The sequence below is a fragment of the Pelobates fuscus genome, chromosome 7, assembly GCF_036172605.1.
Source record: "Pelobates fuscus isolate aPelFus1 chromosome 7, aPelFus1.pri, whole genome shotgun sequence".
Lineage (NCBI taxonomy): Eukaryota > Metazoa > Chordata > Amphibia > Anura > Pelobatidae > Pelobates > Pelobates fuscus.
In genome coordinates, this window is record NC_086323.1 from 10388879 (window position 1) to 10405709 (window position 16831).

General features: G+C 39.6%; 1 protein-coding gene across 4 annotated transcripts in view; it reads left to right on the forward strand.

The window, feature by feature from the left end:
* ST3GAL3 (ST3 beta-galactoside alpha-2,3-sialyltransferase 3) overlaps positions 1–16831 on the forward strand; it is a 269877-nt gene that overhangs the window by 101456 nt on the left and 151590 nt on the right. For all 4 annotated transcript variants that reach the window (XM_063427681.1, XM_063427683.1, XM_063427682.1 and 1 more), the window contains one exon: positions 14660–14702. In XM_063427681.1, the coding sequence (XP_063283751.1) occupies positions 14660–14702 (43 nt within the window). The remainder of the gene's footprint in view (positions 1–14659; positions 14703–16831) is intronic.

A 16831-nucleotide genomic window follows, 5' to 3' on the forward strand; every position in this document is an offset into this window, starting at 1 on the left:
CGCCTCTAGCGGCTGTCAGTGAGACAGCCACTAGAGGCTGGATTAACCTGCAGGGTTAACCCTAGATGGACCTGGCACCCAGACCACTTCTTTGAGCTGAAGTGATCTGAGTGCCTATAGTGGTCCTTTAAATATTGTTGGATACATTTTAAAAATGATTTCATATTATACATATATATATATACCGGTACATATAATATTTTTACATTGGTTGCAGGAGACTGAAAACACAAATTCACATTTTGTAATTACGCTTACAGTAATATTCAGCTCTGGCCCATGAATCCAGCATTGAAACTGACATTGCAATGGAGGAAGGTAAACCCTTTCCTTTCAATGTCTCTGGTCCAAGGGGCCGTCTACCAGCTGTATGATTTCCTTTACAAATGGCTGCAGTTATAATCTGTCCTGCGATGGCGCACTCGCTGCACCATTACTGGCATCCAGTCTTATTACAGCTCTCCCAACGACATAAGGATGACTAATCATGCAGCACCCTGCAATTTACTGATTCCAAAGAAATTCTACTAATTTAACCCCTTAAGGACCAAACTTCTGGAATAAAAGGGAATCATGACATGTCACACATGTCATGTGTCCTTAAGGGGTTAATGTTGACATTGAACAAATATTATAAAATACTAAATGATTCAAAAAGAGGAATCAGTCAGTTATATCCTTCATGTGTGAGTAACCACATTTGTACTTACAGAGAGAAATAAAGCTAAATAAAGTGACACAGTGATTGGAAAGTGTGTTAAAGGTACACTAACGCCATCCAGGCCATATCTGGGTGCAGCATTGCAGGGCTTCGAATAAAGCTCTGTCACATGATGTGGCAGGTTAGAACAATTAAATGCTTTTTCCTATGAGAAGGATTTAGATGATCAGGTGCTGCTCGCCGTGCAAGCTCATCAGTTTCCAATACTCCTCTTCAAAGATCCTGAGAGCTGCGTGACGTCACGGGAGGTGGAGAGGTGAGGAAATTTCTGCCCCCTATTTTTTTTATTTAATTTTGGACGGTCCAATACTCTAATTACTACAACACATTTGCGTTACACTTGTTTTTATTCCTAACGCCATAGTGTTCCTTTAATATGAAGATCAGACTATACTACGTGTATGCAGCTCATTTTACAAGGGTGAGCACAGAGATTTCTTTTTTTTATAACAAAGAAGAATAAATTATGTATAACATGTTTGCTTGTTAAAAACGCAACCATCAAAATGGTGTTTTCTATTAATCAGATAAAGCCAAAACACTGTTTCTTAACTTACCAAATGAAAACACTTAAAGGGACACTATAGAGTCAAGAACACAAAGATATTTTCCTGACTCTATAGTGTTTAAATAACCATCTAGCCCCCCCTTGCCCTGCCTTGCCCTTCTAAATACAGTAAAAGCTTACTTTTGTTTAAGTCTGCACTGCTGGCTCTGCCCTTGATCTGCCTGCTTGGCTTTCATCATCAGAAGTGATTCTAAGCCAATCATGATGCTTCCACATAGGATTGGCCGAGCAGAGCTAGCACAAGCCAAACACAGCTCTGGCCAATAAGCATCTCCTCTTAGAGATGAATTGAATCAGTGTACCTCTATGAGGAAAGTTCAGTGTCAGCATGCAGAGGGAGGAGACACTGAATGTCAGTCACACTGTGCAGCACTGCCCAAGGAATCACATTTAGCAGTCATCTGAGGAGTGGCCAGTGGAGGTGTCCCTAGGCTGTAATGTAAACACTGCATTTTCTCTGATAAGACAGTGTTTACTGCAAAAAGCTTGAAGGGACTGACTATGCTCACCAGAACAGATACAATAAGCTGTATACTGTACATTAAGCTGTAGTTGTTCTGGTGACTATAGTGTCCCTTTAAAACAGGCTTCAAAAATAAAACAAAATAATTTCTGATTTATTAATACACATCATTTACAAAGCTACATGCAATTTTCATGTTTTTGAAATCTATTAAGTGCTTGATTGCAGATCCTTTTCATTGCAATAACTCCCAGATATTTGTGAACCGTATACCAGACCCCCTCCCAGGCTTTCATTGCAGCCATCTTCAGATCTTATAATCCCTAGAGTGTTTTCCTTTCTGCCTAAAATTCAGACTAGGTGTACATGTGCATGTGCAGATATTGGTGAAATCCCTTTAATAGACAGTCAGAGGAGACCCGGTCTGGTTCAAAGTTGCTTTTGTCCACAACATTCTGATAGGCTGTGATGTTGGTGGTCTCCAAATAAATAATCTAATTATCACGTTTTCTGACTCAAAATGAATAATAGAAAATATTTTTTTAAATGTATACATATATATATATTGACATTTTTAAGAAATCACATTTAGCCAGATTGTCCGTTATATGACCCAATATTCACTACTTTGTCACCATCAGGCAGGCATGGGGTTTCTTCAGAAATTATATACTCGAATTAGATAAAAAATTATATAAAACAAACACAATAAAAGAAATACATCTCTGATACGTGCTTCAGGTCATTTTAAAGAGCCCAGTGCTGTCAAAATGTGGCTATGTGGACAAATGTTTGCATACTCCAATCTGTTTAGTTATTCCAGCACATCCTTTAAAATGACGTCCATTTATTTAAGTTCCCAGAGTGAACACAGCAGCAACATTTTGACAGTTAGAATGGTAATGCAGATTACGGAGATACCTGCAGAATGTAGAAAGTTCTGTACTGTACAACTTGGTGACCATTAACATGGCACCATTATAGTATATCATGGTTCGATCAGATTCCTACCGTGCTAGAGCTGCCAATTACTGCAAGAGTGGTTATTGAAAAGGGAAACATTTATTCCACATAGAATTCAGTGGCCCTACTCTGTAAGTTTAACATTCCTCTGTCCTTCGAACAAACAAACACCGACATTTGTTTGTCCGTCTGAAATTTGTATTCATTCATTTGTCTTTCTGACGAATGAATAGACAAAATTCCCGTCCGAATTTTCGGACAATAGTGAATGCCCAAGTGTCTAACTGGGCATACACGGGAATTTCACTATCTAGTGTGGGCAGATGACCTAGGTCCGGGCACAGAATAAAGATTTTTTTTTTTAAATGGCAATATGGGGGGCCTAGGGGCAATTGGGTGTAGTGGAGTCGGGAGGGACAGTGCTGATTTAAATCCTACAGGGTGATTCACTAAAACGGATTTTCTGGAATTCGCTAGGGAAATACAAATTTAAGGCCAAAGTAGCTGATCTAGAAATACAGTTGATTTTCAATTTGTTTTACATATTTCCAGTTTGCCTGTTTCGATCTATAATTTGAAATTCGCTGGAGAATTCCTGACAGTTCACACTTTGCTAAAGAGCAATGATTATGTACCAGAGAGTGATTGTGAGGCTTATTCACTAAACTCCAAACTGCAGCGACTGCAGCTGAGCTGGAGAAGGTTTTGGACGACATCATTTTTGCATAAAGTTTGCCTTTCAAGTTCAGTTTATTGCTATTCTGAGTTTATTAAAGAACCATTATTTCTTATTTCTTTCATTAGCCGCAGAACATGGAGTGTTACAAGGGACACTCTGGGCACCATCACAGATAATGCGAGGAGGTTCTCGAGTGCCGGCTTACCTGATTAAACGCGTTCATGAATGGTTTAAATTCTGTCCATTGCTCAGCCCATCTCCTTCCGCAAGGAAGCCTCGGACAGGAGCTTTGCTGTCGCTCCCAGCCTATCGATATCTTCCTATTCACAAATAAAGAAAAATATGTACATTTGGCCTAAAATAGGCCATTCCCCGATTTAATTCACCTTGTTCCCTTGATCAGAGATGATGTCCATCTTGGTATCCTCTTCTTTGTTTTTTTGTTGTTGTTTTTTTTTGTAACACACCTTATTCAGACTTAAACATACGGTATAAGTATAATCAATATCTAGTGTGTTCATGAATCCTGACACCATGTACAGGACATAGAAATAAGGCCTTCTGGGATGGTTTCAGAATTTTGAATTCCCAGCAAATAGGGCAAAAGATGACCCGTCTCCAAACGCAAGCCGACTGTAATTCATGGACTCTTTTATTCAGACCGTTTAATTTCTAGAAACACTGTAATACACATAATGACGAGAATCTTGGTAGAATATGCAGATAATTTGATCTATATGTTTGGTAACTAAATGGCATGGATTTCTGGCGTGTATTTGTGTTTCTCGGAGTATCTGGTCTTATACTTCCATGTAAGTTTTGCTATAATACAGATACGTGAGGGTCATTGAGTACGAAGCAATCTCACATTTATGCTCCATGCTTCCCCTGTGCTCTAGAACAGTTTGAGTAAATATTTTTATTATCACTGACAATCACTCTGTCAGTTTCATCCACCTGAGACGGGTAGGCTGACAACGTTGGTGGAATAGTCGGGGAGGAGACGGTTTATGAAACCACTCTTACAGCAGGAATTCCAGCCAAGGTCACTGTAGCTTGTTTAGATGAAAATTAAAATGATTTGCACTATTGTTTTAAACTGATTCATTTAAAAATATTTCAGGTGATAGTGAACATTTAAATAAAACAAATTAAAATACTGCTTTTCATTTTTGGTGGTCGTCCATCAAGTGATCACAGTCTGACGGGAATCAGTCAGCAGATTAATCTAAATATGAATAGAGAATGTAGACATTAGCGAGGTTCTTCTGTTGGAATCATGATGTGTTGAATATAATGTAATTATTCACAGGCTGCTCGCATGACTGTCACAGATCAGTCTGGTTCAGATATATTTATAGGGTTCACTGATTTGAAGTAGTCATGGTGCCTGGAACCTGTGTTTGTAGCATTTTGTTATAAAAAGCTGCATACAGAGTTTAACCCCTCTGCTGTCTCATCATTGGGGAGTCATCATCCAGCTGTGAGTTCTGGCTGTCCTTCCATTCCAAAGAGGCCTTTACTCGGCCCGCCTTCCTTGACATCCATTCATTTCTAGCGAGGGGAAACCAGGAGGATCGAACGTTGCCGCTGGAACGGAGGTAAGTTTTTAGTTTATATTGATTCACTATTTTCAAGTGGAAATTGGTAGTTGCTGTAACTTTTAGCATCTCCCATAGAGACTGATCAGAGATATACATCATAAAAGAACATAAAACCTTTATTCAAATTTTAGTACAAATTTAGCACTAGATCCTATCTTTAAGCATTGTACATGTAATAAATCCCTGCAGAATATTGTTTTTAAGTCAGATTTATGGAAATTTTAAAGGGTTGATTTGCTCAAAAAAGTTAAAGGGACACTATAGTCACTAGAACAACTACGGCTTATTGAATTTGTTTTGGTGAGTAGAATCATTACCTTCAGGCTTTTTGCTGTAAACACTGTCTTTTCAGAGAAACATTACAGCCTAGTGATAGCTCCACTGGCCACTCCTCGGATGGCTGTTAGAGATCTTTCCTGGGTCATGGCTGCCTAAAATGCATCCAAACATTCAGTGTCTCCTCCCTCTGCATGCAGACACTGAACTTTCCTTATAGAGATTCATTAATTCTATTCATCTCTATGAGGAAATGCTGATTGGCCAGGGCTGTGTTTTAATTGTGCTGGCGCTGCCCCTGATCTGCCTCCTTGTCAGTCTCAGCCAATCCTATGGGGAAGCACTGTGATTGGATCAGGCCACCACTTCTGATGATGTTAGCAGACAGATTGCTATTCTGAGGCAAACAGCATGCATAGCTACAGCATCAGGCTTGAATACAAGTAAGATTTTGCTATATTTAGGGAGGCATCAGGGGCCCAAGGGGGCTAGATGGTGGTTTTAACACTATAGGGTCAGGAATACATGTTTGTGTTCCTGACCCTATAGGGTTCCTTTAAATTGCTAAATTTAGGATAAAATAGTCAAGTTGCAACTCAGATTTCTGGATAAATTTTATAATTCACCACTGTTTACTGTTTAACAATTAAACTCTGAAAGGTTAGCTGCTCAGATGATCACGGATGAAAAGCACATGTGATGGATGAACCTTTATAGTGTCCTGATGTTGTTATAGTAAATAAATATATTCCTTTTTGTCCAATATGAAAAATGGTAACTGCGAACTGTTGGTCGATATCAGTGGAGGCATATGCGGGTAGTGTGCAACTGTGGAAACTTGCTGGTATTCGTTAGCCGAAATGAAACTCTGGCTGATGGTATAGGCATAATGGCTGCTCTTAACTGGCAAGCATGGAAATAAGACTGTATTAGTTTCATTTGGATTTTACTTGAATTAGATTTAGGCTTTGTTTATAACATTTTATTAAATATTAAAGGAACACTGATTGTAAGCATTAAAACAACTTTAGCTTAGTGAAGTGGTTTTAGTGCATAGACCATGCCCCCCTGTAGTTTCACTGCTCAATTCTCTTCCATTTAGGAGTTAAACCACTTTGTTAATCTAGCCCTAGCCACACCTTCCCTGGCTGTCACTCACACAGCCTCAAAAAACATTTCCTGTAAGGTGTTAATTTGAACTATGTGTTAGGAGAGTGTGTTTACATTACAAGTTTTTATCTCCTTCTCTGTTAATTGACTGCTAGTGCAAAGCAGCTTTTTGTGTGAGATTAGATAAAGAGAGAAGAAACGGGATGATGCTGTAATTATTTATGACAAAAGAAGAATCAGAGGAAGACCTTTTAGAACCTGTTCCAACTCAATGCGGTTGTTATGTTTTATTCATATAACTTGCAAACCATCCTGTATGTAGTTATTTAATAATGTTATCTATTCTATTTTACTAATATCTATATTCATGTAAGTTTCTATAGCTTTCCGATGTTCTCACTGTGTCCACAGGAAGTTAGTTCTGGGCGAGAAGGGGGTGCAGAAAAAGTAGGATTTTAAAGAAACACTCCAGACGCAATCCTTTTGAAATCATCACTTTTATAAACTGACAATATCCAGACACACAAAATACTTCAGCGAGCTTTATTTAAATGTATTTACTATTCAGGCCTACATTTAGCAATTCAATTTTTAATTCACCACTTTAATATTAAACTTAGACTCTTATGGGTTAATCACTGAATTGGAGTGAAATAGAGTTCCTAATGGCACAATTTAGGACAAATAATCTGGCTGTAAATTGAGTAAATTGTAGGATTTTTCCAGATAAGCTGTTTTTTCAGTTCAGATTATTGTTTGGGGGTTTAGTAAAATCCATGGCCATGTTCCTTCTCATAGGAAATAGAGTACTACCCGATTAGTAATGCCAAGGGTCTTCCAGAGAGGGAGGGCTTCCACAGAAGTTCCCCCACATACATCGGCCAGAGACTCGATAAAGTGGGGAAAGGCAATGTGTACTTTATTTAGACTCACTCAAAGCTTTTATCCATTACTTTGTCTGTACACTGAACACAAGTCAGCCAATAGCAGTATGCACTTCGGATAGCAACCAATCACACTGCACATCTTAATGACATTACAGCCAGTGTGAATGGAGTTCTGTTTACAAGGAAGGGTGGGATAGACCATAAAAAGGACTGTGAACCACATGGAAGACGTTAAAGGCAGCCATTTTGTACTAGTCTGGATGTGTCCCTGGAACAATGAAACAATGCCTGGCTGGGAAAACAAGACCGGAATGAAGAGAGGAGGGAAATCACATAGAACCTAGAATAATCAATGCAGTCAATTTAATTACAACTACACAATATAGGAAATCCCTCCATAGTAAACCAGATTCTGAATCCGTATTCCTTAAAATGGTTCACACTGAGTGATACTAAATCAAAACCTGCTATTTTCTGCTTGAAACAAATAGGAGAGATATTTTCTCCCGTTTTCAGATAAAGCGTGTCACACTACATGAGCGGTAAAAAAACAATACTGTATATCGACTGGTGTTCTCTGCGTAATTTGGGTGGGTGTGCACACTGAATTGCCAGAGATTGCATGTCACCTGAAAAGTACATCCCGATAAAAATAAACAAACTTCGCTTGTTCTGGTGAGTATATTCATTGCCTTCAGGCATTTTCATGCAAACACTGTATTTTCAGAGAACAGGCAGTGTTTAAATTGCTCCCTAGGGACACCTCCAAGTGGCCACTCCTCAGATGGACAGTGGAGGTGCTTCCTGGCTCAGTGCTGCACAGTAGGCAGCTCTGCCGTTCAGCGTCCCCACACTCTGCATTGGGAAGCTGAATTTTCCTCATAGAGATGCATTGAAGTGCTGATTGGCCAAAACGGTGTTTGGCCCCACTCTAATCCCGCCTCCTTGCCGATTTTAGCCATTCCAATCCTTATCATATGGGAAAGCATTTGATTGGCTAAAAATCTGCAATTCTGATTATGTTATCAAGGAGGTGGATAGCACTGGCAGCACCGGCAAATAAGGTGGGGGGAGGGGGGTTAACACTATAGCGTCAGGAATACATGTTTGTGTTCCTGACCCTATAGTGATCCTCATTTCTCCATATTTAGCGTTAGGAGTACACTATGATGTTCCTTTAATTAATCATATATTTATTAACTGCCCTGTTTTTTTTATTTCCAGAAGTCAAATATGTATTAACCAAGCTGTCAATTAATTAAAGGGAAACTCCAGTGCCAGGAAAACAATCCGTTTTCCTGGCACTGGATGGTCCCTCTCCCTCCCACCCCCCAATCCCCAGTTGCTGAAGGGGTGAAAACTAGTGACAGCCACTAGAGGTCACTTCCTGCATCATAGCACAGATTATCTGTGCTAGAGCGTCGCTGGACGTCCTCACGCTGTGTGAGGACCTCCAGCGTCACTCTATTCCCCATAGGGAAGCATTGAAATTCATTTTCAATGCTTTCCTATGGAATGCGCCCGCGCATGCGCATTAGGTCTCCTCGGCCGGTGGGCGGGATCAGTCTCGCCCACCGGCCGACGGAGGAAGAAGGTGGAGCGGCGGGGGAGGAGCAGGAAGCGACGTGGGACATGTCGCTGCCTGAGGTAAGTGACTGAAGGGGTTTTCACCCCTTCAGCAACTGGGGATTGGGGGGTGGGAGGGAGAGGGACCCTCCAGTGCCAGCCACTAGGGGAGGACTTAACCCTGCAAGGTAATTATTGCAGTTTATAAAAAACTGCAATAATTACACTTGCAGGGTTAAGGGTAGTGGGAGTTGGCACCCATACCACTCCAATGAGCAGAAGTGGTCTGGGTGCCTGGAGTGTCCCTTTAAGTAGCCTGTCTTCCATGTATTAAAAGGACACTATAGGCATCAAAACACCCTCCTAAATGGAAGATAATTGAGGGGCGGCTGAATCTGGCCCTGGGACTGATCAAGGGGGGGTAAACTCTAGGACACACACAATAGCCGTAACGCCCTGTGCAGTCATTTAACAGCTACACCACTGTACCTAACCTGAACGACGGTGCCAACCTCTCCACCCTGCCCAGCAGAGGTATAGGCTGAACAGGCCCACTAGTTGGAGGCCCCATCACCATCACTCTCGCCCAATAGCTGCGGTGCCCTAGCCCAAACGACCCCCATGGACTCCCCTTGCTGGACTCCCGTTTATGCCTATGCTTCCCATGTTGCCTACTCGTATGACTCTGTTATTATTTCATATTAAGTTCTTACCCAATTTTATATGGAAACTACGCCGCGACCCTCTAGACTACTCTTTCCACAGGGTGAATCAGGGACTACTCCCAATCTACACAGCCTAGCACTCATAGGCGCTTTATACATAGGTGTGCGCCCGTTGTGTGCCCAGTGTATTGTAAACGTACGCTCTTAGTACACTCACACAGCCATACATGTTTAGCCATGAACGCAGCCCCCAATGTATGCACATTTAGCGTAACTACCCCCTTGCAAATGGTTTATCCCCCTGATGAGTATCCGGATAGTTACCTAACATGCAATCCTCTTAAATGTTTAACCAGCAGATTTAATCGGCTAAAGCGCATCTACAATGTTATGTAGCCTACTGACTCTCTATTTTAATAAGTTTACCTAGAAAAGCACTGTTTATGGTTATACTAGCAAAGTATATAATATATACCTGTTATTTACATAAAAAGATGCCGACGATTTTATAAGACAATATGTATCGCATTGTGAAACCCCCAACTTGTACAAATTATTATTGTCTCCCTTTCTTTATTCTGTACCCGTAACCGAATATGCCTCAATAAAACAAAGAATGACAAAAAAAAAAAAAGATTGCAGGGGCATGATCTATACACAAAAAATGCTTCCTTAAGAAAAAGCTGTTTTGGTACCTATAGGGTCCCTTTAAATAGCGCATCTTTTAGTTATGAAATAGCCTGTCATCTGTTTGTTAACTGACCTGTCTTTTATTTCTTAAATATCATGTCTCATATTTAGGAAATAGCCTGTCTACTATAAACTAAATAACACAGATTCTGTTTATTAAATAACCTGTATCTATTCATTAATATCACCTCTACTTTGTGCTCGTATTAATAAATATGTTTGAGATTTTACAAATGGTTCTGATGATTGGCATGTTTGCAAATCGTATAATCCCTACCTATGTCGTATTTATTGTACCTGTTCAGTGAGAATACCGTTCCAAATCTGTATCTGTGAGGGTGATATGTAACGTTATCTTTGTGGGTGGTCCTAAACTCTACAGTATGTTATGAGAGACGACTGACAAGTGCAAACATGTTCATCCGGGTTAATGCTTACATTGGTTTCTGAATGTCTGATATTACCCCTTATCTTTACTAAACTGGATCCTGGTTTAGGGCACATACTGTTATAATCAGATTGCCCACGGCTATATATCTTGCATGATTTTTTATTGTAACAATCTAAAGTCTGGCAGCTCACAACCTACAGTGTTTTTTATTTGTCATGTTAGAAATTCTGGCTAGTCAGACGTTGGGATGGGGGATAAACTCTCAAATTTGTGTCTTCATTCACTCTTTCTTGAAGGCAATTCATGTAGATATCAGGATTTTATAAAGCTGTCAACACATGGAGACAAGGAGTGTGTCACGGACATCCCTATCGCATAATACACGTATACATGTATAGTGCACGCTTATTACATGCAACATAACATCTTTACCTTGGGACATTGTGCAGACCTCCCAATTATCCTGATTTTAGGGTCCTGTTTCACCGTCCTGGGTTTGTTACCTAGTGTCCTGCTTTTGGGGACAACGGGGAATTGTCCCCAAAAAGTGTATTGTGAGTACATCATTAGGTCACAATAGCTGTGCAGAATGCCCTGTGTGATTGTCAGGCAGCATAGCGTGCCCATTCCAACCCATTCCAGGAAGGTCTTCCTTCTGTGGGCAGTGATTTTTCGTGTCAGCGTCGCGTCCTTTTAAACCACACCCAATGGTGTACCGATTCATGGAGAAAAACTCTGTAAGGGGTACTCAGTAAAGAATGAATTGTTGGAACTGCTTAAAAGGATACTTCAGACTTCTAAAGCAGTTTAGCTTGAGCGCTTTACGTGTAAAGAGTGTGTCCTCTTTTATTTTTCTCATTTTACAATAAGTGCAGTTTTCAATAGAAATCAGACTGCTTGTCCCGTTACTTCCTGGTTTGGTTAGCTCAGTGGAGATAAACTCAAGAGGCAGCAATTAACCAGAGTACCTGCCTTGCAAAGATTTCTCATTGAACTGTATTGGGAAGTCTGTGATTGGACAGCCACAGAAAGTCTGGGCGGAGTTAGAATGGGAGGGCTCGTAAATGATGCAGACAAGAGATCTACAGGTTTTGCATCCGGTTTTTAAATATGAATAAAATGTATATTTAAATGTGTTTATGTTTGCATTAGGGTATATCTACTAAACAGTGATATTTATTTATTTTTGTATTTGGACAGTGGAGTGTCCCTTTAATGAATTTCAAATCTTAGGCCAAAACTGACAAACGGGAACATTTCTCCCAGTCTTCTGTTTTCAGTTTATATTTGCTTAACATTTGAAATGTAGTTTGAATTCCAGAATAACAATGCACATGTCCTTCCTGGCGTCAGATTTATTTAATTAAACTTAGAAGCTAGCATCACACATTCAGCCCATTCTCTGTTACAGGACCTGCTCAGATCTTTTTGAATGACGTCTACTAAATTTATTTTTAATAAACTGTTCAGGTTACGATTGAAATCCGAATGGCAAAACTGACGACTGAATATAAGAAGTATTCTTCAGCTCAGCTATTGTTGCCTCATTTGTTTCATTGCGATTTAATTCACAAAAAAGTGTTATTTAGTTTATCATCCTGGAAGTGTTTAGTGACTACAAGCTTAGGAAAATCATTCAAGAATTAGGGTGCGTTCCAGAGCAGCAGTGACTTTCTGACTTTTGTGTTATAGGGTTTGTTAGCCTTCACTGTTCTACATCATCCTTTCCGGTCTGGTATGCGGTGACAGCAGAAATAGGGGGAAAATATCATTTATAGACCCAGGAAACAGGCTGCAGAATGTCACCACCACAGACCCTAAACCAGAAAGAACGTGCTGGCCAGTGTAGAGCCATGGGAGCAGAACTTCCCTTCACCCGGTTTCTTGTTTTATAAATTATTCTTCAAAACACATTCGTTAGACCGTGTGTGGGATCCTGGGGTCTCCAGATCCACTCCAAATCGACCAGTCATGATCAAATTAGAGGGGTCCACTGAAAACCACATGAACCCCAGTTCTAGTCCTTAGATCAACTTTGTAACATCAGCCTTCAGTCTAAGTGTGGTGGTAATCACAGTTAATGTATTTTTTTCCAATGTATGTGTTTGTGATGTGTATAGTATATAAAATACCCCCAGAACATGAAAATGGGTTAAATACAGCAAAATCTTTATAATTAAAAGTTTAAAAGTCATGAAAGAGTGTGATCCGTTGACTATTATTTAAACAAATAGTCTGTGTTCGAAACCAACCTCTGGATACCCGTAGTATAGGACATGTCTGTAACAAATGTTTCTGTTACCAGATCTTATTTAGTAAGGTATAATGTCACTGTGTATAATAGCTCATGGGGCAGTCATGGTGGACGTGGCACTGTGGATATTTGTGATTGACCTTTTCATTGATCATCAAGTCTTTTGAGAAATGCTTTGCCAAGCTTGGCCATGAGTGATGGGGGGAGACAGAACCATTTCTCTGCTAACTAAACACACGCCGTACACTCATAACTTCCCATCACAGTATATTTAAACATTCATCTTGCATAGCTCAATTCTTCTTAAATTATTACTTTTGCAAATGTCAATCTGGGTCTCCCAAAGAGCAGGCACGTTGTATCAGGGCTCGCTTCCCACGGCAAAGCCGGTCAGTTTGGGGTCCTCGTTTCATGTGCGCTCACTCCAGCTCCTATGTATATCTTTGTTTTAATCCCACCAATAACGAAGATCGTGGGGCACAGGAAGTTTGGGCATTCTCTTCCATGTACAGATACAGGCGCCTATTCTTAGTCTCCATGTGAAACATTTGAAAGTTTCTTTCAGTGAGTGATGGGTAATGTTATCTGTATATAAACATTTATGGACCCACTTTTCCCAGAATCATAATGACAAATTAGAGCCGCTGCCGCTGTGTCGGAGAGCATAGATCCAGTGCGGTTTGTTATCTTTGCTGGGGCTCCCAAACATTTCTTTATGCCACACTATCTGACCACATTTCTATCTGACCACACAGTGTTTGTTGTAAAAAACAAACCAAAGAAGGCCCATAATGAGAGCTTGCAAACATCGAGGCTAATATGGAAGGTCAGAGAACCCAGGTTTTAATTTACAGACTTGCAGTATTGTACACGGAAAATATCTCAAGAAATATTGCAGTTCGTAGCTTCTAAGTGTCAGTATCTGTTTCAGAAGTTTGCGATGTAGCTGATATGTATTTTGACACATTTGTCTATAGATAAACAAATTGTTATAAAAAAACTAGTAAGTAAAATTAAGGTGTTTGTGAAAAAACAACTGTGCTTCTGGGCTACTTACCTGAGAGTTTATACTGATTTAGTTTTATATATCTATTGGTTCCTGGGAGCTTGCTTGGCCAGTCTAGGAGGCCCCCGGTTTAACAGTCTGCTGCCAAATCTCTGAAACAATAAAGGATTGTCCAAATGGGGTGCTATACTTTATCTCTAACTTAACCCCAAACCAGCTATTCTCTGTCTTCTTTACATCATGTGTTTGTGTGTGTAATGGTGTGTTTGTGTGTGTGTGTGTGTGTGTAATGGTGTGTGTAAAGGTTTGTGTGTGTAATGGTGTGTTTGTGTGTGTAAAGGTGTGTGTGTGTGTGTGTAATGGTGTGTTTGTGTTTGTGTATGTAAAGGTGTGTGTGTGTAAAGGTGTGTGTGTGTGTGTAATGGTGTGTGTGTGTGTGTAAAGGTGTGTGCGTGTAATGGTGTGTTTGTGTATGTAAAGGTGTGTGTGTGTAAAGGTGTGTGTGTGTGTAATGGTGTGTGTGAGTTTACCTAATCGTGTGCGTCTGTTGGATTGTATCTTAGCAATGACTCATATTTAGGATAAAAAGCGTTTAAAAAATATCTTTTGGTTTTTAGAATTTTGATTATTTTGTTTTACTTTTATTATTAACTTACTGTATGGTAACTTTCCCAAGCTATGACATATTGTAATTTCTGTGAGATAAACCGCCATTATCCATTTACAACATGTGAGAGTATATTACTTATCCACATTGACTCATTATGTCTGTTTGTTCTTACATTTCCATTTAATTTGTTTCCTTTTGGTTTTCAGAATATGACCGTCTGGGCTTTCTGCTTAAATTGGACTCTAAAATGTAAGTATCATTTTGGATGTAATGGATCTTGTGTATCTTTCTAATCGTATTTTGGTGTTTTGAACTGATTTAGCCATTATATGTTTTTTCGTTGTATGCTTTTTTTGTTCCTATGAGCATACAATTCATTACTACAAACTGTGTTATATAGATAATAGATAAAGTAATAAAAAAAAAATATATACCATCCAGGGTCAGTGTATAAGCTGACTGCTGCTTAGACTGACCCCCCTCTTACGACGAAAAGGCAATTAGGAGCCTTTAGTTTTGGTATGGGTCTGTTCCTGTGGATGATATGTCTTGTATCACCCTGCCATACTTTTACTTATAACATATAACAGAAGCTGATCGTGCCAGGATTTATTGAGTAGGAATAGACCCATACGAACATGAAAGTCTCTTAGTTGGTGAAGCCTTTTTCTGGTAAGCAGGACAGGGAGTGGAGGAGAGGGGTAGGCAGAGAGGCCGTGCCGTCATTGGCACCAACATATTGCATAGGGGTTAATATCTGTATTAGTCAAACACAGTATGTTCAATCTCCAGGCACCATAATCACTTCAAATCAGTGAAATGGTCATGGTGATAATTTTTTTTTTTTCATATTCTTTTTTTTTTAAGATGTCACTTTTTCCTCTGGCTGAGCAGCCATGTTGGTTCAGACTCTACTGTTACCTGTCCGACTGCTGCTCAGCCTAACTTGCTGCTGCTATGATTGCTCAGCGTGAACCTGGCCAGATAACAGTAGAGCCTGGCCCAACATGGACGCTCAGACAGATGAAAAGGAACATTTTCTGAAGCAAAAATCAGCTTGTAGCATTTAAAAAAAAATATACCATTAACTTTCATTAAATGTAAAAAAAAAAAAAGTGAATATTTAAGGAACACTCTAGGCACCAAAACAACTTCATGTAAATTATGTTATTATGGTGTCACAAGGCTCCTGGAGGCACTCTTAACTTAAGAGGTTAAACAGTTCTCGAACGATTTAACCCCAAAGTTGCCTTCAGTGGCGATGTCCACTCCCCCTGACTTCTTTCCAATCCAGTTTTTGGAATAGAGAGTCTGATTGGCTGACATTATTAGCAGAACACTCTGAAACCCAATGCAGCCTGGGGGGGTGGATATCGCCACTGGCGGCAACTTTGTGGTTAAATCTTGTAAGAACGGTTTAACCCTTGAGGTAAGAGTGCCCCTGGCGTCTCCCAGCAGCATAACAACTTAATTTACATGAAGTTGTTTTGGTGCCTGGACTGTCCCTTTAACCCTTTAAGGACAACTTGACATGTGTGACATGTCATGATTCCCTTTTATTCCAGAAGTTTGGTCCTTAAGGGGTTAATGACAGTTGTTCTTTAATATAAGCAGCTTAAAACTAGGAGTATATAAGTCTGAGTAATTGTCTTATAGCTGTGTGATTGTTACAAATGTTACAGGCTCTCTGTGCCATACACTGCAATAGTACAAAGTTGTTATTGTGCTCAGCCTGACCCCTTTTCATTGCTTGTTGCTATGTAAGATTTTGTAGAATCTGTGCATAAAATATAAACTTACCTCTGCCTCGATAATGCGCCCTGCTATCTTCAAAATTCTTAACAAAATATTTTCTGTTTCTACAAATCTGGGAGATAAGTTCACATTGACATTGATATAGAATTATCTTGAGGGTTTATTTGGTAAGTTGCCCTTTTTAATGAGAGAGAAATGTTGATAAAATATTTTCTAAATAGGTAAATGATTTTTTTTTTTATCTATGAAGTATAAAACTGTAAATAAAGTAAATCACTCACATATGTTGTAACTGAATTAAATGTTTTATTGAAATCAAAGCAAGAAATATTGTGTTTTGATACAGTCCTGTATCAAGAAACACTCATACTATAAAAAAAACAAAAACACTGAAACTATCTACATACTATATATTAGAACTATGAGACGGGATGACACGTTTAGCACCGGGGATCTTTGGTTAATTGAGACAGAGGTCTATGACAGACATGTCTTGATTACGCTAATCCCTTTGGATACAATGCTGCAGCCGATTTGGTTACTGATGTATCTTGTCATCATACAGAGGTGTTGATAACCCATTGAGAGCCTTTCACGACCTGATTGGACAAAGGTTTAACAGC